Source organism: Sapajus apella, unplaced genomic scaffold (assembly GCF_009761245.1).
Source record: "Sapajus apella isolate SASKATOON/1434 unplaced genomic scaffold, GSC_monkey_1.0 scaffold99, whole genome shotgun sequence".
NCBI lineage: Eukaryota > Metazoa > Chordata > Mammalia > Primates > Cebidae > Sapajus > Sapajus apella.
In genome coordinates, this window is record NW_022437039.1 from 3,386,480 (window position 1) to 3,411,434 (window position 24,955).

Sequence of the window (24,955 nt, forward strand, 5' to 3'; positions counted from 1 at the left end):
AACTGTGGCTTCTCACTGGGAACATGCACCAGGACTGACCCTCTCTGAGCATCATGCTTCATCTGTGAGTTGGAGATAATGATGCCCAGGGCATAGGGATGTAAGGGCATTGCTGCGTGCAAATTGTTTATCACAGTGTGTGACACAGAGTGAACATTAGATGTTCCTCCTCCTTCTTTTTCTTCCTGTTATGATTATTTTCTTGCTATTGCCATTGTCTTTATTTATATACACTCACATACATATGTCCCTATCAATCCCAGATAGATATTTACTGAGTTCCTGTAAGTCACAATAATGTCCATCACTTTTACTAATTTCTCAAGGCCCTCTTCAGCTTGGGAGGACTTCAGTATGACTCAAGTAGATACAGCTTTTTAAACACACACTATAGTCATCTTCTAAGCATTTTTTCCCTCTATTATCTCATTTGATCATTCTGAGAACACTTTAAAAGAGTACTTTATTTTATTATTATTTTTTTTTGAGACAGAGTTTCACTCTTGTTGCCCAGGCAGGAGTACAATGGCGCGATCTCTGCTCACCGCAACCTCCGCCTGCCGAATTCAAGCGATCCTTCCACCTCAGCCCCCCAGTAGCTGGTGTTACAGGCATGTGCCACCATGCCTAGCTAATTTTGTATTTTTAGTAGAGACGGGGTTTCTCCATGTTGGCCAGGCTGGTCTTGAACTTCTGACCTCAAGTGATCCACCTGCTTCGGCCTCTTAAAATGTTGGGATTACAGGCGTGAGCCACCACACCCAGCCCATAAAGTTTAAACTGTGAAACATTTTGATAATTTTGATGGGGCCAAAGATTCCCCCAACATTAATCTTTTTAGGTTCTGTTTTTCTGTCTAAGGTCAGGAACAGACTGAACGCTTCCCTGTCTCACAGACTCAGGACAAAGAAAGTCACATACTGGTCAATTCCATCGGTGCTTGTTGGGGTTAGGGTGGAAGTCAAGAATTCATTCATGAATGCACTCCGCAAACAGGGATGGAGTTGTATTAACACATGACCTTCCTAGTCCTGAGTGGAAACAGGGAAGGGTTCAACCTATTCCTGAGATTAGACAGAAAAATAAAACCTCAAGCGTACTTTTTATTTCTACCTCGTGCATGAGATAATTGAGGCCAGAGATGAACAGTAACTCACCCAAGGTCATACAGCTATCAGGTGCTCGAGCTGCCAGTGCCCCTTATTGGGTATGACTTCCAAGGTCAAAGCTCTTTCTTCACCTATGCACCTGTCTCTTTGAATATCATGATCTGTCCTCTAACTGACCGCTTAGGAGCTGCACATGAGGTAGGTAGGAAGTTGGGCTTAAAGAAAGAGCTGTCAGTGCAGGGTGGTCGGTGAAAGCCTCTGGGTCTCAGATAGAGACCCTTGGGAGGCAGAGAAGCATGTGGTTTCTTTCTAGAATGATTCACTCCTTCACTGAGCCAATATTTAAAGAGCATTGGTTTTGCCCTTTAGGTACTGAGTGGAGTGCAAAGTGTTTGCTAGGGAGCAAAACCTTCCACATCTCAGTCCTCAGGGAGCAGTCAGGATAGTGGGATAGACGGACACTAATCAAATGCTTATGTTTTGCTGTATAGTTATAACTGAGACCAATGCAATGGCAAGGGAACCTGTCCTAGATTTGCTGCAGAAACTGGTCAGAGGAGGCTTTGCTAAGGAAGCAGTATTTGAGCTGAGAGTTGACTCATGGGTGGAAATCACACAGTTGGGGGGGTCTCCTTTCTCTTCAAGCCCTGTTCCTAGAGCCTAGAAAGTTACAGAGGACACCAAGCCCTATCAGTTACCGCTTGTGCATCGAAAGGAATGGAACTTTCTGCATCGAGTTTCTGCAGAGATTAGCCTTCCTTTTATGTCAGAGTCTTTTATGTAAGGAGTCTAGTGGTTTCTTCATGGATGAAATCCTTTGGTCTTCTTAATAGCAAGTGTGTGCCCAGCCAGCTCTAGAAGCTGATGGATTCGGGTAAACTCAGTTCATGTGAACTCAAGAGCATTTGCTAAAAAGCCTCATTCCTCTTGGTCAGAAGAACTCACTGGCCATTTCTACTGTTGGGGAAGGAGTATTTTCATCTCCCAGACAATTTTATGCAATGCCTATAATCAGCTAGCAGTTGCCATCCATTTCTGCCAGTCTTTTATCATTCAACCTAAAAGAATCTGTCTGCAGGAATTCAAAGTCCGCCTTTGCTGTGATAATCTGTGCCCTGCACACAGTACCTCTGAGGAAATGTCACAGACCACCCGAAATGCTCCCATTTAAGTGGTGGAAATGTGGAATTCTCTAGATTCGTGGTGGGATTGGTAAAGGAAGGTATTTCAGACAAGCTGCTTTGTGAGCTTGGTGCTTATAGCTTCTCTCCTTTTGCTAGACATGAACCTGAAGGCACCACCCAGAAAGTCAAACTGGACAAGATCTCTATTTTTTGAAAATTAGAGGCAGACTAAATATTACATCAGTGTACGGATTTTAGAGTCACACGGAGCTGGATTTGCATCCTGGCTTTGCTGATGACTAGCAGTAAAACCTGCAGCAAGTTCTTTCAGATTCTTAAACACCCACCTAGGTCATCCTCAAAAGAGAAATAATGGTGGTTATGCTTAGAGGGCTTCTGCAAGTAAAACACCTGGTACATGGTAAATACTTGGGTTTGGATAATAATCATCATTAGAACTATTAATATTGTCTAATACGAAATGAATAAGAAATAGTTTATTATTTATACTAAATTATTTCTAAGTCTAATTGACCTTACATATATAAATAATAGTATGTAATATGATTTAATAATATTTTAAGTCCTTATATAATAATATATAAAATGATAAAACAACCTAAATAATACATACATAATGAGTTTTAATTACGTCTGTTTATAAATGATAATTATTTATATTATTTATATCTTTAGATTATTATTTGTGTATTTTTATAAATGATAATCATCTGTTATATATTTCTCTGTTTCCATAATTGTACATTTTATACATGATGATTGTTTATATTATTTATATGTTAATTTGGATTGTTATTTACATATTTGTATTAGTGATAATTATATTTATATATTTATTTGGTTTATTACTTATATATATTTTATAAATGATAATTTACATTTATCTATTTGGATTGCTATCTACATATTTTTATAAATGATAATCATTTATATATTTATTTAGCTTGTGATTTACATATTTTTTTAAATGATAATCATTTATATTATATATAAGTTTATTTGGATTATTATTTACATATTTTTATAAATCATAATCATTTATTCATTTACATATTTACATAGGTTATTTACATATTTTTATAAATGATAATCATTTACATCATACATTTATTTGGATTACTACTTGCATATCCATAAATAATCATCATCTATGTTATTTTCGTATTTATTTGAATTGCAATGATTATTTGTTTATTCCTTATGTAGATCCTTGTGGCCCTGTGTGTGAATCCATGTTTTTGACCTTGCAAGCCACATATTGGATCTACTGTTCAGTTTTGCCTCTGTGCCGTGAAAGCAATCATAGATAACATGTACATAAATGAATGCACATGACTGCATCCCAGAGAAACTTTTTTTTTTTTTAATAAAAATACTGGCTGTGTGTTGACTTGACTCGTGGCCCCTAGTTTGCTGACTGACAGGGTTGCCTGCACTTGAACATCCTGCTCCTGTGGCTCTGAATAGGTCTTAGCTGGATGGCTTAGTCACCAAAAGGTATGTCAGAAATAAAAGAATCCCGTTGGATTCAGGCTGAGCCACAGAGGCATTTTCTTGGGGAAATGCATTGGTATCCGCTTTTTATGCGAAGAGGGGGATACCAGATCAGGCCTCAGGAGTTGTGGAATGAGAGATGCAAATGCTGTCTGGAATGGCAGGTGTCCTTCTTAGAAAAACAGATGTGTGGCGGAGGGAAGGGTGTTTAGAGGAACACCAAAAGTATTCCCCCACCATCACTTCTAAAACAGAACTTTGCTCAGGACCTGTTTCCTTTGGACTTTTTTGACTGCACAGCACATTTCAAATGCCTAGTCTGAGCCTGGCCAGAGGGCCATCTCTCTGCTTACACGAGAATACATTGATGGTATTTCCCAGCAGAAAACACTTACCTCTCTCCTCTCACCCTATACCCAGGAAGTTTTAATTTTGTAGAGATTGAAATAATCAGGTCTCACGTGTGTATTTCCTTTCAAAGCATTGAGATCACATGTTTCGAATTCAATGGCCTGTCTTATGTACTCGGTAGAGAAATAATATAAATATACCTTGAAATTTCCCTGGAGTTCAGCTTCCCTTTTCATACTGGGTCTAGCTAAAGTTTGGAGCCAACTAAAAAGAGCCTCGTTGCCTCACACACACCCTGTTATCTCTGGCGGGTTTAAATGCAATTTCTCTGAGAAGGCTGTGGTATCTCTGCTCTCTCTGGCCTTGAATCTGAGAGTCTAAGGGTTTCTTTGGAGTACACACAGTTGCATCCTTTTGACAGACAGTGCAAATTAAAAGATCTGGCGCGGCCCAGGAACCAGGGACCCAAACTTGCCCCTTGGGTTTTCATTTACAGTTAGGCACTGCAGACACAATTATTGCTGACAGGGAAGCGGAGCTGGTGGCAGAGTGCGCCTGACAGGAGGCTCATGCCAACCCGTAATTGGGAGGATTATTTTTAATCAGAACATACCCTACAGCCCAAACATTAGAAATCTCCTGTAAGGCCAAGACAGGAAATTAAACACACCAACAATAAGGCTCAAAGGGGGGCGGTGTGTGGGGTGTAATATTGTTAGTCTCTCGGAGGTCCCTGGAGCTTCGGGGAGAAGTTTGCTTCCCTACAGAGGGAGGCTGGGAGCAACCCTTCCATGAAGCAGACACAGAGACTATACCTGAGCCCTTGTTGAATGGGCAAATGCAGCCAAATTAAATGCAGCAGAAAGACTAATTGCTTTGGAGTGCAATGTGTATTGCATTTGCTTATTACAAATGCAATGATGCTTACTGCCTTTAAACAGCGTAAGTCACATATAAACCTTAGAGTAGCGGCTGCAATTGTATTTCACCAGTGAGAGGAGAGCCTCCTGGGTTCCTTATTTTATTTTTTTGAGACGAAGTCTCACTCTGTCACCCACACTGGAGTGCAGTGGCACAATCTTAGCTCACTGCAACCTCAGCCTCCCAGGTCCAAGCAATTCTCCTGCCTGGGTTCTAGCGATTCTCCTGTCTCAGCCTCCCGAGTAGCTAAGATTACAGGCACACACCACCATGCCCAGCTAATTTTTGTATTTTTAGTAGAGATGGTGTTTCACTATGTTGACCAGGCTGGTCTTGAACTTCTGACCTCATGATCCACCCGCCTCAGTCTCCCAAAGTGCTGGGATTACAAGCGTGAGCCACTGCACCCGGCTGGGTTCCTTATTTTTAGGAATCTTCAATGAGCACTTACTATGTGGCAGGTGCAGTAATGGCTTCTGACACTGGGCTATGCTGAAAGTCATCTGGATGATCTCACCAACCTGGCAAAATTTTGCAAAGCACAGTAAGACTTGGTTTATTGAAAGGACTGTTGTTGAAGTAGGTCTTGGCTGTTTGGCTTCAGAAATAATTATTTAGTACTAGGGCCAGGTAATTTAGTTGTAATGTTCTCACATCAACCCTCTGAGGTGGGCATAATTATACCCATTCTATGGATTTAAAAAACCAAGGTTCTGAGCAGTCAAGCAGCTTCCCCAGAATTAATAAGAGAACTGATTTTGAAATGACATCTGTGTCCAAAACCTGTAGCATGTCAAACTGTACTGTGACTCATGAAAGACGAGGCACAGCCTGAGCTTTGAGGTGCTGCCACTCCAGTAGAGAAGACAGATGTAGAGACAGATACCTACGAATTGTAAGTCTTTAGAGATACTAACTGGATTCCAGGGGTGGTGAAGAGGGCATGATTCACTGTGCTTGGGAGAGTGAGCGAGGACTGCCTGAAGCTGTGAAGAACAGGTGCACGTTTACCAGTGGTTAAAAAAAAAAGGAACAGAATCCCAGACATAGGAAACAAGCAGTGCACAGGCACAGTGATATCAGAGACACTAGGACATTTCATTTTAGTTTAGATCTATTGGCTTTTGGGTTTCATTCTTGTTCGGCTCATGCACTTATATTCAACAAATATAAAGGGAGAAAAAGAATCTGTCTTTGGGGAGCACTCATCACAGAGACCAGGCATCTGATGCGGGGATGGGATGGGAAGCAAAAGGAGATGACCTTGGAGAATCATCTCCTGAAGTCAAAGGATATTCCATGCTGTCCTCACTGTGTGAAACGCCTACCCCTGATGGCAGAGAAAGGTGGTGCTTTAACCCATGGCTGTCCTTAGAAAAGGAACCACTGGTCTACAGTAAAATTGCATATTGCTTCTGAGGCTGGAGCTCAGGGTGCAGTGATCCTGCAGTGAATCCAGGAACACATGAATCATTTGCACGGCAGGCTGAGGCCGATCAGATAATCTGACTGCCATAGTGGTTATTGGTCAGCAGTTTTCTGTTACGTGGCTGGGAGTCACTGGATTGCCATGGGGAGGGCCTCTATCTCCAATCTAAGCAGGCTGCAGTGTGCTTCCTGTCCTAGTTCACTTCTCCCATCCCAGCTGTGATGGGCACTGACCTCTCCACCACCGGGAATCTCACATCTTAATCCCTGAGTGGTACCAAGCAACTCTGGGCAGCTTGCTGATGCTGCTTCAGGGTTCTTTCAAGGACAGTTAAACTCCAGACACCTGAATGAGGTCTGGGGCTGCTGTGAGGCTTGGAGAGCGTGCATCCCATCACAATCCCTGATGTGATCAAGATACAGTTTACTTCCCTGAATGCAGGGCAGGTACAACATACCAGCTAGGTGAGGCACCGCCCTCTGAGATGATCTTATACATAATTCCATTGTTTGCAAGCAACAGAAACCCACTCAAACTCACTCAAGAAATGGGCGTATTTTCTTACACAGCACAGGAACACAGAAGTGAGTTTCAGCACTAAAAATCAGGAGGTGTGCTCAGTCCCAGGAGGGACCAGCATTTTTGTACTGCTGTGTAATCGGGAAACAAGGCAGCCCTTGCCCCCACCCCAAAATCCTCCTCCTTGGCACTTCCGCTCTCTTCTTCCCTCTGTTTATTGCTACTTCTGCTGTTTTCTGCACACGTGGCAGAGAAGAGTGACTCCACAGTTACTGTCAAAACTTAAGTGTCCCTTGCAAATTCCTAGCAGAAAATAGAACCTAGATAGGGTGAGGTTTCATCCCTGCTCAACATAGCACTTGCTAATGGAGCCAGGATCATGCACTTGAGACCCAGTTTCTGGCACTATGCTTGACAGAGATGGGTTTCTGGAGGGAAATGACTTTTGGGGAGGCTGAGTAGTCACCTCGTGTGTGTCTAAAATTAGCCATAGGCTGACTAAGGTGAGAGTTCCATCCTTCTTTCCTTCCTCCCTGTCTCCCTGCCTTCCATCTTTTCTTCCTTAAGTAAATATTTATTGAATGTCTTCCATATCCATGGTGTTGTGATCGGAGTTAAAATAGTGAGCAAAACCCATACATTTCTTGCCCTCATGGAGCTAACTAAGGTGCTGATGAGACAGGCAGATTTTCGTCAGATGATTTTTAGTTGGATGCAAAGTGACAGCTGGGATATGGGCTATGAAGAAAGGATAATGGGCTCTTAAAGCCATGCGCTCGGGGTGGGGGTTCCATCAGAAAGCAGCAATGCATCGGAGGTGATTAGGTGCAAAGAGCATCCCCAGTCAAAGGCATAGCATGCAAGGCATCCCTGTGGCAGGTGGGGAGTTAAGTGTGGTCCAGAACTGGAAAGTCTCTGGAGCTGGTATCCGGGGTTGGTGGGGATTATGACCCCCTTATGCATAAATAAATAAGGCTGGAGCTGTGTCCAGGAGAAAATCATTCAGGGTGTCAAACTGTTATCAGGGTAGGTTTGGAATGAAGTGGGAAGCCAGTAATGTAGGATTTAAACAATCAAGTAACAAGGTCACATTTGCATTTTGTAAGGATCACACTGCTTGTCCTGTCCGGGGGCAAGGGGTGCGAGCCTGGAGGGAGGAGGAAATGGCATTGGAGTCATCGCCTGGGGAAGTCTGTGAATCAGTTGATGGCAGAGTCTATAGAAATAGAAACGTTGCAGTAGCCAGTCCTGTTTAGAGAGTCAGAGTTAGAAACTTAAACTACATTCTGGCTGTCCAGGGGTCATCAACACCAGTGTTTTGGAAGTAATCGGTTTGCCATTTTGTGCATCCATTTGGATGGAGTGCAGAGGTGAAGGTAGCTAATGCATGAACTGAGTATTCACCTTCATTCTGCCTGACTTTGTTTCAATGTCCTTTGAGTTCCCTTCACTTGCAGCTCTTTAGCTCCCCTGTAGTCTTGGTACAATGAAAATTCCACCCAATTCCACTGGGACTCAAGATTCTCCCTGGTCACAAATTGCTCTTCACATAGTTTGCAAGAGTAATTGCAAACTCAGAACAATCTTAGTTAAAAAAAATAACATGACATCGTTCCTCTGGAACTCTGGAGAGCATATTAGGGTTTTCTTGCTGTCTGGTGCTATTGTTAATGATCATTTCTGTTCTCACTTAATAACAATGGTTCTCAGCCTCTGTTTTTTTATAAAATAATCCCCCTAAAGGACTTGACAGATTCTTATTAGTGAGAAGGAGGGGGCTAGAAAATTCATTTCAACTGCAGGTTGGATTAAAAACAGATGTAAAGGTGTAGGTTTGGACTGACATGGACATGAAATTAAATATTATTGCCTGGGTACTAAGCATGGTACTGCCAGAGAAAGCCATGTTGCTCAGAGAAACCTCTTTCTGGAATGAAGGTCAGAGTCTTTTCTTGGTGCTTTAACCCTCTGGGGCAAGGAGGAGGAATCACTTCTTAGGCTACCCAGTGTAGTGAGCTGCTCCTAAGGGGCCTTGTCCTAGACTACAAAGTTACAGTGTTGAATTAAACATTGCCCTTGCCTTCCAGGAATGCACAGCCTGGGTTGGCCAGGTCCGCAAAAGCTTAGAAAGGATGTATAATTCTGCTTCTGATAGAAGAATATGTGAATAGCCATAGGGACCTCTCCCAAAATTCAGTCCCACTAGAAGGATCAATGAAAGCTACAAAGAGCATGCTTGAGTAGACCTTCAAGTCTCAAGACTCAAGACCTTCCATGAGTTCAAATGGGGCCAGGTGAAGAGCAGTTTATGATAAAAGAGCGTTGTAATAAAAGGGCTAAGGGAATACCAGTGCATTGTGTCTTTTAAGTATTTGATTTAGCTGGATCTTAGCGTGTACAAGCATGTTCAGAGATGGAGGAAGTGATGGGAAAGAGGGAGTCGGGGCTGAAAAGGCTGAACCTGACCATGGCAGTGATCATTTTCAATAAGTGAGAGGATGCATAAAAATTTTGATAAGAAGTTTGGGATATACTATGGATTCAATAAAACTACAACCACTATAATTATTGGGACTCAGATAATCCTCCAGTTGAGGCAAACTGAATTTACAGAAGAGAACCATGTATTTTGACTATATTCTAACTGTTCTTCTCTTCCCAGATCATGTTCTTCCACTTCTCACCTTTAAGATGTCTCTCCATTGCTGCTTCTTTCATGGAGGCTTCCCCAATGTCCCCAGTGAAGATCTGTCTATACTCCCCACTGTACTGTAGGCACCAAGGGGACAGTACCTGCTATTAAAAAGGCTTAATAAACTACAAACTTTTTTAAAGCGCTGACTTTGTGCCAAGCACAATGCTAAGTGTTTTACAAATATTAACTTTTAACATTCACCTGAATTCCTTGAGGATGGTACTGTTTACTCCCATTTTAAAAATGAAGAAACTGAGACAAAGATAGGTTGAGTGACTTGGTCATGGTCACAAAGCTACAAGGTAGTGAAGCCAAGGATGACTGGAAAGATCGATGGATGGGTGGATGGGTGGGTGGATGGATGGATAGATGGATGGAGGCCAGGTGGACACATATGTGGGTAGGTGGCTGTGTGGGTGGATAGATGGATTGGTGGGTGGGTGGATGGATACATGGGTGGATGGATGGATGGATAAGTGGTTGGGTGAATAAGTGGATAGATGGATAAATGGGTGAATGGATGAATGAATGCATCATTGCCTTTTGTTGACACTGACCCATGAGATTGGTCATTTTTATTAGTTGAAAGAAATTGAAAGCATCAAAATGCAAATCAGAAGGTTATTGAAGGGTAAATATTATCACCACCTTTTCAACCACTTAATAGCTCTATCTATTCTTGGGTCTTTCTGCAGGTCCCCCCTGTTTCCAATATTTTGAAGTCACCTGATGTTCTTAGATGTTGTAATTTGAAGACTAGATTTGAAGACTAGATACACATATATATACAAATACATACACATATGTGGTCTTCATATATATGTATATCTATATACGTATCTACATATACTTATCACATTAAGAAAGAGGGTATATTTTCTAAATATATTTCCAAATAATGTTTAAAATATACCCCTGAATCTTGTGAATTGTGTTGAGTCTTGGTGTAAATTGCATTGCTACTTTATGTGAGTAATTCAGTGAGCACAGGATTCCAGAACCCTACAAAGCAGTCCCATCTCTGCTACTTAGGTTTCTCCCTAGAAAGGATGCAAGTCAGTATCTCAACCCCCTTAGGTACAGGATGCCATAAATGTCTTTCAGATCTACCAGGAAATCTGGACTTTTCTGGTGGGAGATGACGTCTCTTCCAACTCACTGAACTATAGGAGATTATAATGCCATTTGCAATTCAGGTGATATTTGGTTTATTTAAATACCAATGAACATGAAATTTACTCCCTCTGATTGAATGATGTTAGCCATATTTTTGAAATTTATTACTACTGGAGTACCTTATAATTCTATTCCTTGCAAAATGAAATCATTTCCATCTTTGAACTTCATCACCTGAATCAGCATTTATAGAATCCTGTAGTTCTACAGTTGAAAGGACATTTAGAATTTATTTTATCCAAACTAATTCCCAGGAGGAAAATCCACAATGATATGTCTGAAATGTCAACTTCCAGTCTTCCCTCGAGCACCTCCTGTGACAAGAGCTCATGGTGTAAGAGAAGAATACAGTAAAGTGCTTCCAAGCTTGTTGTGTACTTGTCCGAGTTCAAATTCAGGCATCATGATGTACATGCATGTCTTGTGAACTATGGGAGCTGTCTGGGCCTCAGTTTCCTCTTCTGAAATAGAGAAGATAATAACACCTTCTTTATTGGGACCTGAGAGGATGTAATGAAAATACTGAAGAACTGAATCTTTTTCTTTTTTTTTTTTTTGAGACGGAGTCTCACTCTGTCGCCCAGGCTGGCTGGAGTGCAGTGGCTCTGTGTCAGCTCACTGCAACCTCCCCCTCCTGGGTTTAAGTGATTCACCTGCCTCAGCCTCCCAAGTAGCTGGGACTACAGGCATGCAGCACCATGCCCCACTAATATTTTTGTATTTTTGGTAGAGATGGGGTCTCACCATCTTGGCCAAGATGGTCTTGATCTCCTGACCTCATGATCCACCTGCCTCGGACTTCCAAAGTGCTGGAATTACAGGCGTGAGCCACTGCACCTGGTCTCATTTTCATCATCATCATCGCCGTCATTGCATCATTGCTGTTAAATTCACCGTAGAGTCAGAACTTATTTTGGAGGTTGTTCAATATTACTCTAACAAAAAACTTGTAGACAGAATTCAAGAATACATTCCTCGATACTAAAATCTCTCCCCATTTTCTTCTTCAGGAAACTGCTCGAAGAACTCATGCAAGTGGAACTTACAGTTTCCTTGATCAGACTCAGCATTCAGTAAGTGCAACCCATTTAGAACATTCCTTCCCTAAATATATCCATTTTTTGATCTTGTTCTCTATGAAAAGCTCTTTTGTGAAGATTTGAAGCTGTTAGAAAAACTTTGCTGCCTGCTTGTGTCTTTCTCTTCTGCACTATTGTACCAGAGATGAGAAGAGGGCTGGCAAGGTAAAACCACCCTCCGTAAGCCCTCCCTCCCCGACGGACCTGGGAGACGTGTGAGATTGTCAACGGGCTAACTGCGCTTTTATTAGCTGGGGATTCAAATAAAATGTGGCTTTGGTTTCTTTTTTTTCCCTCTAAGGTTTTCTCCTCCGGAGACATTCTGTCCCCCTTCTGAGCCACATGACCCTGCAAAGTAGAAAGAAATACCAGCAAACACAGATCAGTTACTGAGAGCATGTATTTCTTGAGGCATTTAGGAACAATTCGTTCGCTCTTTTTGAGCTGGAATATGTGACTGTGATACAGAAATTACTGCACAAAAAATTTCATACTTTAAGATGCTGGGGTACATTTTAGAAATTTCATTTGTTTTCAGCAAGTAAGCACTTTTCCGCTTTCTGGCTTTCTTATTGCATGCAAGGACCTTATTTCTGGTGAAGCTAGCAATATTTTGTCCGCTGTTTTTCTTTGTAATACATATATGCACTAGCATTTGGGGTATCACCTTCACAAAGTCTCTGATATCAGCCTTCCTCTGCAATAGTTTTGTGGGTAAACACCTTGCTGTAGGAATAAATCTGTAATAGTTTAATAATAAATATCAACATTTTAAAAGGCTAACTGAAAGAAATATTTCTTTTTCAAGATGTAGCTTCCTTCATAGGAATGCAGAATTTCTTATCAGGTTCTGCTTCTGAAAGTGCTGGAATATAATTTGATACATCAATTATCAGCCCATGTCATAAAGGAGCAGGTAGAATTGGTGGCCATGGGACTCCAGGCCTGGGAGAGGCTGATCAAAGGGAATTCTTTTGCCTTCAGTGGGATTGTAGGGCTCTTTCTATTGCCTTAGAATTTGCATATTCAAATACAGAGAAGAAGAAGGCGGGGTTACAAAGAAGTAAAAGGATGGTGTATTCGCTGTTAGCTACATCAGAATGACTTAGTGTAACCCTGATCAGGTAATGCTTGTATCACACAGGAGATTAGACTTGTATCTTTTGTTCCTGGTAATAAAGGAAATTCCATCTCTAATTCCCTACATGCCACATCTATCTTTTCATGTCTTTGAAGTTCAGGCTTCAGCATTTCTTGAAAACTGGGAGGTTTTGTAGGTAAAAAGGAGGGGCCTGTTTGGCGTAAAGTCTGTTCAGATCTATTTGGTGTAAAGTTAAATAAGCTTGTTACTTTATCTTTTTCTGTTTCAAGCAGCCTCTTTCTCCTAGATGCCTTTGTTGGTGCTGGGGCAGGGAGGGGAGGGACGGAGGACAAAAGGCTTCAAGGATGAGTTTTCAGATCATATATGACCTTCCCATTCCTCTGCCTGCTGAACATGATTCAAATTGCTGCTTCTCTGAAAGAAATTCCTGTTCCAACCCTGCACGGGGACTGAAACTTCTAACCTAAGGGAGGCTGTGGTCCCTAAGATAATTAGTACAGGGATGTAAGGGAGCTCATGTTAATTTGTCTATGGATATGGTATTTCTGTATCTACAACTGCTGTCTAAAGAGAGACATAAAATGTATTAATTGACTGCTCTACACCAGTGAGTACATGTGATCATTTTTAAAAAATCATTTTAGAAAGGAATAGGGGCTGGGCACAGTGGCTCATGCCGGTAATCCCAGCACTTTGGGAGGCTGAGAAGGGTGGATCATGAGGTCAGGAATTTGAGACCATCCTGGCCAACATAGTGAAACCCCGTCTGTACTAAAAATACAAATAAATTAGCTAGGCGTGGTGGCAGGCACTGTAATCCCAGCTAGTTGGGAGGCTGAGGCAGGAGGATCACTTGAACTTGGGAGGTGGACGTTGCAGTGAGCCGAGACAGCACCACTGCACTCCAGCCTGGGCAACAGTGCAAGACTCCATCTCAAAAAAAAAAAAAAAAAAGAAGAGAAGGAGAGACCTAAAGACCTAAGCTAAGATGCACCCTTTCCATGCAGTGTCCTGTACTGCCTCACCTGGACTTCCCGGAGTCCCTTCCAGCAGGAAGGCCCTCACCAGACATGCCTCCTTTACCTTGGACTTCTAAGCCTCCAGAAGTGTAAGAAAGGAAGAAATGGCAAGATGCCTGACTGGGAGGTTTATGGGCACTGACCCATCTCAGTGTGTCTAGCAGGTTTCCAGCTTGCCCTTGGGATTGATTGCAGCTTCTCTGGTACAGAGAACCTCAGTCCACTTCTGAAACCAAGAGGCCACTTCCCCTGGAGCAAAGATTATGTTCTGGGAGGCCACTTGGTTATCAGGAAGGCAGATGATTTGGTATCTAAGCTGGCCACATGCCTGGGTTTTGTGTGTTCTTTACCTATAACAGGTTGCATACATGCTGGTTGAGAAATTGCTCCAGCTTCTCGCAGGATTTTAGCAGAAGTAATGAATTAGCAGTTGGAATTTGTTCATGGCTGACATGAAGCTTGGACTGATGTTGTGAAGAACGCCGTATTTTAGTCTGAATCAGGGTTTTGATGTATCTATTGGCTTCAGACAATCAATTTTCATTTCCTGCTTCCAAAGTTTGGTTATCCTTGTTTTAATTTTTTCCTGGAATGTTTCCTTGGCCTCAGGACCCTTTGGATTGCTGATTGTTCAATACTATATCACGTGTGATTATATCCACAGCATTTACTGTGGTGCTAGTAGACCAGAAGTACTTGTTGAATATAATGATGGTCAAACAGGTACAAGAATAGAAAGACAAATAGGTAGATAAATGCATCCTAACTCCTGATGGAGTATTGTGTAAGTGGGAGAAAGATAGCTTTGACATTAGACAAGACACCAGTATGGGTCTTTCCCATGCTTGATTTTTATTCCGTTAATATTCTTCTTCCAAGCTTTCACTTCTGTTTTGACAGGTTTAGATAGAATAACAGATTGGTCCATGCACATGATGTAGAGAGTAAGCTCCCAGAAACCAGCATCTGTTTTCTAGCCATTCATATCCCTTTGTTGTCATCTATATGCTAAAGGGAAAGCCACACAAATATCATAGTACCAGGGTCAGTGGTGGAACTTAAACCTCAGCGTGATTTTCTGCAACTTGGAAATTTAGCTTCCAAGTGAAGGTCTCCTTGGCCTCTATTTTTCTGTCAGGTTAAAAATCTCATGGCATGCTGCATCACATTTATAATTAATTAATTAACTGTGCAAACCTTAATTTTATGTTTGTCTTTTTCTTTGGTCTAGTGCTATCCAGTACACCATTTGTGTGATTATAGGAATATTTTTCTTTCTCCAAGTCTTATTGAGGTATAATGGACAAATAAGAATTACATCCATTTCAAAGGTATAATAATAATATAATGGGCTTTGGTGACTCAGAAGGGGATGGCTGGGAGGAGAGCAGAAGAAGAAGGGAGAGGCAGGAAGAACTAAAAAGATGGTGGATTCTCTGTTAGCTACATCAGAATGACTTAGTGTAACCCTGATCAGCGAAGGCTTGTATCGCACAGGAGATTAGACCTGCAGCTTTTGTTCCTCATAATAAAGGAAATTCCATCTCTGATTCCCTACATACCACATCTATGTTTTCATGTCTTTGAAGTTCAGTCTTCAGCATTTCCTGAAAATTGGGAGGTTTTATAAGTATTGGGCACAGTGTACACTGCTTGGGTGATGGGTGAGCCAAAATTTCAGAAATCACCAGGAAAGGACTTATCCATGTAACCAAAACCACCTATACCTTCAAAATTGTTAAAAATGAAACATTTTTTTAATTGTATAGATTTAAGGCGTATATGAGATACGTTAATATGCGTATACCTTGTGAAATGATTACCACAATGAAGCTACTTTACATACTTATTCACCTTACATAGTTCACCCTGCTAAGAGAATAGATTCAGAATACTCTTTGTCTGTGCCGTTCAATATGGTAACTACCAGCCAGATGGAGCAATTGAACACTTGAAATGTGGTTATTGCACCTGAAAACTAAGTGGTTTTTTAAAAACACTATTTAAAAATTTTTTCTATTACTTTTACTGCTACTACCATTATTATTATTATTAGACAGAGTCTCCCTCTGTTGCCCAGGCTGGAGTGCAGTGGCACAATCTCGGCTCACTACAACCTCTGCCTTCCAGGTTCAAGCAATTCTCCTGCCTCAGCCTCCCAAGTAGCTGGGATTACAGGCACATACCCCCACACCTGGCTAATTTTTATATTTTTAGTAGACACAGGTTTTCACCATGTTAGTCAGGCTGGTCTCAAACTCCTGACCTCAGGTGATCTACCTACCTCGGCCTCCCAAAGTGCTGGGATTACAGGTGTGAGCCATCATGTCTGGCTGTGTTACTTTATTTTTAATTGACAAATAATAATTGCACATATTCATCGGATACATAGTGATGTTTTTATGCATATACTGCATAGTAATCAGATCAGGGTAGTTAGCATATCCATCATCTCAAATATTTATCATTTCTTTGTGTCGGGAGAGTTCATTAATTTAAATTTAAGAACATGTGGCTAGTAACCTGCTGCTGTATTGTCGTATAGGATGGCTTTAGGCTAGAGGCCTTATAAGTATAGGGGTGAGGTCAGAATCGTCCGTCCTTGTACCTAGGCTGATACTTAGCTGTTATAGATCAATTAGGACTCTGATTGATAAATTGCTACTGTCCCAAGCCCCAAAGTGTCCTCTATTCCCTGCCTTTCCATATGTTCTGCTTCCTTGTATTTACCCTTGATCCAGAACTAAAGGTTTAATGGTCCCCTGGGACACTGCTCAATGCCACAGCATTCGTCTATTCTAACTGGTTGGTGCCTCGTGCATGCTGATTATTCAATAGTATATCACCTCTGGTTATTTCCACGGCATCTACTGTAGTGCTGGCATATAGCTGACCATCAGTACATGTTGGATATAATAATGGTCAAGCAAATAGAGGGATGGAAGCATGAAGAGACAGATAAACACATCTCGCCTTTTGATGGGGTATTGCGTAAGTGAGAGAAGCACAACATTGACAAGATGAGAGACCTTATGGGTCTTTCTGATGGCTGGTTTTTATTCCCTCAGTATTCTTCTTCAAAGCTTTCGCTTCTGTGTTGATAGGTCTAGAATAAGAGTCTCCAAATCTGTCACTGAATTTTGATGCTATATGCAGCAAGGATTGCTATACATCTTCACTTATTTCTGTCTGTCACTTATGGCTCCCAGTGCATAAGACTTGAAATCAGACTGCGTCTCACTCACTCACCCATGGGCACCAGTCTCCTCCCTGGATCTTTGGTCCCAAAGCTTTAGTTATTGACATCGTCTTGTTTTTCATCCACCACAAGGGATAAGTGAGTGTTCTCTCTGTATCTTCTAGAAGCCTTGTTTTCATTTCCTCTGTTGGCATATTGCTCCAGGTACTTCTTACTTATATATCTGGGAATTCTTTTTAAGTAGCTTCACACCTAAAGCCACCTTCCCCTGGATCCCATCCCACAGATCGAAGGACTGATACTCTTGAAACATGAACATCATCTAGTTAGTTGGTCAATAAGCTAATCCCTACCTAATATTTACCTTCTCTCCATGAATCCCTAGATACCTTTAATTCCAGCAAAGCAAGTTGATCTCTTGATATCTAAACATGTTGATTTCCTAACTCTAAGCACTTGCTACACTTGGTCTCACCAGCTGGGATATCCTTTCCTATTATTTTAGTCTATACTTCTGTATAGATCTCTGTTAAGCTCTCCTGATAATAAATTTTTCTCTGTCTACTTTAGTTACTTGATTGCCCCTTGTAGGATAAAGAAAATCCTAAGCCAACTTTCAAGGTAGAAAGTTGACCCTATGATCATATTTCAGAATCTGGGTTTCAGTGGAGCAGGCAAGAGTGGAACAGGGTAAGGAGGTATCAAAAGAAAAACAGCAATGATTGCCTTCCAGGGAGGTGCAATTCTCTCACATGCAAAATTCAGCAGATGGGTTGCAAGTCGAAGAGGTTAAAAGGCACCAGTTGGAATACAAGAGGGAGAGAGAACGTCGTCTAGCACATAGAACAGGCATGACGGAGGGCATTACCTTAATTCATGATCAGCCACAGGGTGGGTTGCATGCCACATGCATTCAGAGTATGTGGTCTGGAAGGACGAACTCATCTAGATAATACCTGCTGACCATCCCATTTGCTTTGACACTTCACTGTCCCCCAGCTACCCCCACACACTCTCGTTTACACTTTACCTATGAATGTCTCTTTTTTTTTTTTTTTTGAGACGGAGTTTCGCTCGTTACCCAGGCTAGAGTGCAATGGCGCAATCTCGGCTCACCGCCACCTCCGCCTCCTGGGTTCAGGCAATTCTCCTGCCTCAGCCTCCTGAGTAGCTGGGATTACAGGCACATGCCACCATGCCCAGCTGATTTTTTGTATTTTTAGTAGAGACGGGGTTTCACCATGTTGACCAGGATAGTCTCGATCTCTTGACCTCGTGATCCACCCGCCTCGGCCTCCCAAAGTGCTGGGATTACAGGCTTGAGCCACTGCGCCCGGCCTGAATGTCTCTTATCTATCCTAAGCTGCTGCGTAGCAGAGCTCTTTTCCCAGCTTCCCTCAGCTATACAAGGGGCAGGAACTCTGCAGATCTTTTCTGATTGAATGAGTAGATGAGGAAGGGAGGAGAGAGAGAGAAGGAGAGAAAGAGAAGGTGGAAAGAGAGAAAGAGAAGGAAGAGAGATAAAAGAACTACAGTTCCTTCTGCTTCTTTATTGTTAGGACAGAGGAGGATGTGAAAGAATGGAAGGTATAAGGGAAGTTTGTATGGGAGTAGTTTGGGTAAGGAAGAGGGAAGCCCAGGCAGCACCACACTGTCAGCCTTGTTCTTCTCCATCATTTTCACCCAGTTAAAATCTGCCACAGCGCTCATGACACTCCCTGATGACCGCCTTTACTGCATGTGCACAATCTGCCTTCCCAGCTGGACTGGAGGAGTTCTGAGGGCATGGGGTGTGTCTGTCTTGCTTACTGCTGTATCTTTAGCACCTGTAAAAGTCACAAGCAGGTGCATATTTTGAAAGAGTTTTTTATTGAGTTGCATGAATTCATGCTGTGATGGTGATCACAGTCTGTACTTATAAATGACTCTTCTGTCATCAGTGACTGCCCATAGCACCCCCACACCCCAAACATAGATCAACCTTTGAAAAAAGGAAGGGAGCAATGCTTGTGATTTGACCACATAAGTGTCTTTTGAGAACATTGTTTATTTGTTTAATGTTTTTTAATTTCTGTAAATTTAGGGGTTGCAAGTATGGTGTCCATGCATGGATGTATTGCATAGTGATGCGGTCTGGGCTTTTTGTGTGTGTGTGATAGAGTATCACTCTTTCACCCAGGTGGGAGTACAGTGGTGTGTTACCCATCAACTCACTGCAACCTCCACCTCCAAGATTCAAGCTATTCTAGTGCCTCAACCCACCAATTGGCTGGGATTACAGGCGTGCGCCATCATGCTTGGCTCGTGTTTGTATTTTTAGTAGAGAGAGAGTTTACCATGTTGGCCAGTCTGGTCTCAAACCCCTGACTTGAAGTGATCCATCCTCCTCAGCCTCCAAAGTGCTAGAATTATAGGCGTGAGCCACAGCCCAGTCCAACTCTGGGCTTTTAGCGTAACCACCACCTTAATAGTGTACCCTGTATTCATTAAATAATTTATCATCCCTCAGCTTCCCCCCACTCTCCCACCCTTCTGAGTCTCCATGATTAATATTCTAAGTCCACAGGTCCGCTTGATTTAGCTCCCACTTATAAGAATCACACAACTCTTAACAACACATTTGACCAATCTGGTTTCACTTTCCTCATTGCAATACTGATAATAAGAAACTGAACAGAATAAAGTGTCAGTTCATTCTCACATTGCTATAAAGAGATAACTCAGATGGGGTAATTTATAAAGAAGAGAGATTTAATTGGCTCACAGAGGCACAGGCTGTACAGGAAGTGTGATGCTGGCATCTGCTTAGCTTCTGGGGAAGCCTCAGGAAACTTACAATTATATGGCAGAAGCCACAGTGGGAGCCAACCTGTCTTAAATGGCCAGAGCAGGAGCAAGAGAGGCAGAGGAGGCTCCACACACTTTAAACAACCAGATCTTGCTATAACTCACTCATTATTGCAAGGACAGTGCCAAGGCGATGGTATTAAACTATTCATGAGAAACAGCCCCCACGATTTAATCACCTGCCACTTGGCCCCACCTCCAACGTTGGGGATTACAATTCAATTGTGATTTGGGTGAGAACACATGCTCTATATCAAATTGTCTTTAACTAGGGCCCCATCCCATTTGGAATTCAGAAAACAAACAAGAGATATAGAAACTAGGCCACATAAGAGAGGGTTGAAGGGAAGTATCATTATCTCAGCAAGGCAGAGATGAATGAGTTATGACCAGAACCAGCCAGTCCCTCCCTGGCCGACTTGTGTACAGATATTAGCCCATTTTCTCTCAGACTTGGAGAGTGGGATTGATTGCGTTGGGTCACCACCTGAGACACTGATCACCATCTGCGGAGGTCTGTCCTGCAGACCCTGACTCAGCGATGGATGAATGAAATAGACATGTCCAGTACAGTGATTTGAGTGGGCTAGAGATGGTCATCAGTGGCTCAGAGGGCGACCGCAGCTAACCGACCCCTACTTACTGTTCCCCCTTGCATTTATTCAGTATAGATTTAATAACAGAGGCTCTAAGTCCACCTGCTTGTGAATAATTAACATGGTTGAAAGAGTGGTTTTACGAATGATCAAAGGTTTTGGTTCTGGGGCCCAGAATAAACACCATTAACCAGTAATCCCCTTTGTTTTTTATTTTGTTTTGAGATGGAGTTTCTCTCTCGTTGCCCAGGCTGGCATGCAATGGCATGATCTCGGCCCACTGCAACCTCCACCTCTCAGGTTCAAGCAATTCTCTACCTCATCCTTCCGAGTAGCTGGGACTACAGGTGCGCACCACCATGCCCAGCTAATTTTTGTATTTTTAGTAGAGACAGGGTTTCACCATGTTGATCGGGATGGTCTTGATCTCCTGACGTTGTGATCCGCCTGCCTCAGCCTCCCAAAGTGCTGGGATTACAGGTGTGAGCCACCACACCTGGCCAGTAATCCCCTTACAACCTCACCCCAAGAGGACCATGCAGCCCAAAGTTTATATGAGTAAACAGAGTCAAACACAAAGGAAATGTGAGGTAAACAGACTTACTTGGAGAAGCTTCTGTTTATCCTTAATCTTCACCCTATTACTTAATGCTCTACAATAAGGACTGGCTGCCTTCAGCCCATTCCACAAGTTAATAAAAACCTTTGCGTCTTCCAAAAGGTTTGAAACTATAATCTTGCAACTTTCCCTAGCATTTTCCTTAATATTTTGCCAACCACCCAAGCGAATCTCAGCAGTGTACCGTGTAGCTAAATTAGGTTTGCAACTAAAACAGACAGACATTTTGCTTTCTCTTTGCTATAATGAGAAACTGATATTAATATAGTTTGATCCACATTCATGAGTTGTACTAAAGAATCACAGGAAAGGTACCCAGCCATGGTGGCTCATGCTTATAAACCCGGAACTTTGGGAGGCTGAGGTGGGAGGATCACTTGAGATTAGGAGTTTGAGACCAGCCTGGGCAATATAGTGACACTCTATCTCCACAAAAAATGTTTAAAAAATTATTCAGTCATGGTGGTGTGCACCTTTGGTCCCAGCTACTTCAGAAGCTGAGGCAGCAAGATCACATGAGCCCAAGATTCCAAGGCTGCAGTGAGCTGATTACGCCACTGCATTCCAGCCTGGAGGAAGCAAAGCCCTGTCTGAAAAAAAAGTGACTTAAGAATTATAAAGAATGAAAGCAAGTTTCACCTGCATTCACCTTCTGTTGGCTTTAACACATATGAGGTGAAATCTTTCTGTTTATCATAATCATTCACCAGTTACCAATAAAAGAAAAACAGTAATGGTATTTCTGCTGAATCCCTTCATTTAAGCTAAAGAATAGCTCTGCTTGCTGTCTCAACCTGAGGATGTAGGGTTGTTTTCTGAAGACACTGGTAAATCTGGAATCACTTGATTCCTGCTGGTGATTCCTGTAGAAGGCTATGGAAGTCACAAAGAATGAACCAAAATTTTGATGAAATAGGCTGGTTGAGAAGATACAGAAACAGGAATTTGGTTTCTCCAAATGCAGGAGGCTAGGAATTTCTTCCAACTTTTGAGAAGCTCCGAAGCAAAACAAAAACAAAAACAAACAAACAAAAAAAGCTTTGTCCATGTATCTGTAGCCAGAATTTTTTTTTTCTTTTCTAAAATGTATGCTTAGTTTCTTTTGAATTCAGGTGGTTATTTGCAGATCGTTGCTTCAGAAAATACCAACCCAACTCCATGCCTGGCTTACAGTTGGCACTCATTGAACAGTAATGATGATTGCTGCTATTGTTGTTCAGAATGATTACATACTGAGAAGGAATCTCCTGCCCTACTGATTGACTTGTGTGCATGAGGTGTGTATACGTGAAAATGCATTGGTAGAAAATTGGTTAACTATCAGTGGACCTCAGTCCCTCTGTCTAAGGATAATAAATTGTCTTGCAAAACGGGATGGTGGTACGTTCCAGCTCAGTTGCTATGACACTGATGTAGAAGTTAACATTTTTGTTTTTGTTTTGAGATGGAGTTTGTTCTTTTTGCCCAGGCTGAAGTGCAATGGCACGATCTCAGCTCACTGCAACCTCAGCCTTCTGGGTTCAAGTGATTCTCCTGTCTCAGCCTTCCACATGCTCAGATTATAGGCACCCACCACTACACCTGGCTAATTTTTGGTATTTTTTAGTAGAGACAGGGTTTTGCCATGTCAGCCAGGCTGGTCTCAAACTACTGACCTCAGGTGATTCACCTGGCTTAGCCTCCCAAAGTACTGGGATTATAGGCATGAGCCACCACACCTGTCCAGAAGTCAACATTCTTGTATTAGTAATGCCATCATTCTTTCCTTCCATCATTCACAAATAGCTATGGAAAACTTTTGATGTTGGATTCTTGCTGAGTACCAAGGATATCATAGTGAACAGACAGACATGGTGCCATACAGTCATAACATTGAAAGGTAAAATAAAACCTTAAAGTAAATAAAATCCTCGATGTTATATTTACTGTCACTAACTAGCCAATCCCAGGGAGGGCTCAGAATGATGTGATTAGTTTGATTTCAGATGTGAGAGAGAACCAAGGAGTATCCCAGATAGAAGTACTTTCTTTGTCCCAGCCCAGCTTTTCTCCTTTCTCATCTAGCTGTCTTTCTTCTTCCTTCCCAGAGGACATTGTCCTCTCAGGGTTGTTTCCTTGTGCAGCAATGACCATTTACGCTTCACAGGGGCAGACACTCCCACCAAGTCCATAAAGCTGCACTCTGTGCAGAATCAATGCCCATTGACAGCTACTAATGCATTAATAACAGAAACGTCCGTGGCCATGACCTACCTGAGTCATTACACACTAATCATAGGAGGCAATTTCGAGCAGATTGACTAGTGATCAGTGTCCTCCCTGACGTCCAGGCAGGAGGACACATGACTGCCTTCACAACCCCGGAGCAGATGGCCCGAGAGCATAATCACGCTACGGCTGGTGCAGGTCTGGCTCCGGGTAGGGGAGTCTCCATGTCTTGCATGCAGAGTTGCGCTTTCTCGCCTGGAGGCTGTGCTCCAAATGCTTGCCTTTCATTTTGGAACAGAATCCAAATCTCAGTGACCTTCTTTGTGCTCATGTTAAACTTATCACACAGACAACTCTCTGACAACATTGAGGAAATGACATTCACCTGCGCCTGAATTGCTCTAATGCGCACCGCTATCCAGAAGCCACCGTCATTCCTTCTTGACTTTCTTCTGCAATCCCTGTCCAGATATGTGGTCCAAAGCTGTGGTCATCATGGGCTTGTGGTTTGTGTTATTATTTCTTTTTTTTTTTTTCCCATTTATTTATTTTATTGCATTTTAGGTTTTGGGGTACATGTGAAGAACATGCAAAATTGTTGCATAGGAACACACGTGGCAGTGTGATTTGCTGCCTTCCTCCCCATCACCTACATCTGGCATTTCTCCCCTTGCTATCTCTCCCCAGCTTCCCACCCCCCACCGTCCCTCCCCTATTTCCCCCCAACTGACCCCAGTGTGTAGTGCTCCCCTCCCTGTGTCCATGTGTTCTCGTTGTTTAACACCCGCCTATGAGTGAGAACATGCGGTGTTTGATCTTCTGCTCTTCTGTCAGTTTGCTGAGAATGATGGTTTCCAGGTTCATCCATGTCCCTACAAAGGACCCAAACTCATCGTTTTTGATGGCTGCATAATATTCCATGGTGTATATGTGCCACATTTTCCCTATCCAGTCTATCGTCGATGGGCATTTGGGTTGGTTCCAGGTCTTTGCTATTGTAAACAGTGCTGCATTGTGTTATTATTTCTTCCCTGAGTGGCTTGAGCATTATTTTACTTTACATGTTTCTCTCTCATTCCCTGCTATCATAATTATAATGTCCATGCAATATATCATCAGTATGGTGTTTTGACTCTTTATCCTAGAATATCTAGTAGGTTTCTGCTTTTCTCACTAACACCAGTATCACTAGAGTGCATTTCCTAGGACCTATAGTGTTTTCCTCTTTGGGGTAAGTGCCTGAGAAGTATTATTCAAAGGATAGAAGCATCTTTATGACTTTGGATGTATTTCGCTAACTCATTTTTTAATGGATGTTGCTCATTTACAGTCAGTTCATTGTATTTTGGGCTTTCTACTCTTAGCTGCCTTTTATTTGCCCACAGTGAGGACTCAGATTATATTTAAGAGGAACTAGGCAATGAGTTTGAAATATGAGTCAAACAGA

The 24,955-nt window shown here is 42.2% G+C and overlaps 1 protein-coding gene across 1 annotated transcript in view; it reads left to right on the top strand.

The window, feature by feature from the left end:
• RBFOX1 (RNA binding fox-1 homolog 1) overlaps positions 1 to 24,955 on the top strand; it is a 2,532,432-nt gene that overhangs the window by 1,104,687 nt on the left and 1,402,790 nt on the right. The window contains 1 exon segment of the mRNA XM_032257864.1: positions 11,850 to 11,912. Coding sequence (XP_032113755.1) covers positions 11,850 to 11,912 — 63 coding nt within the window.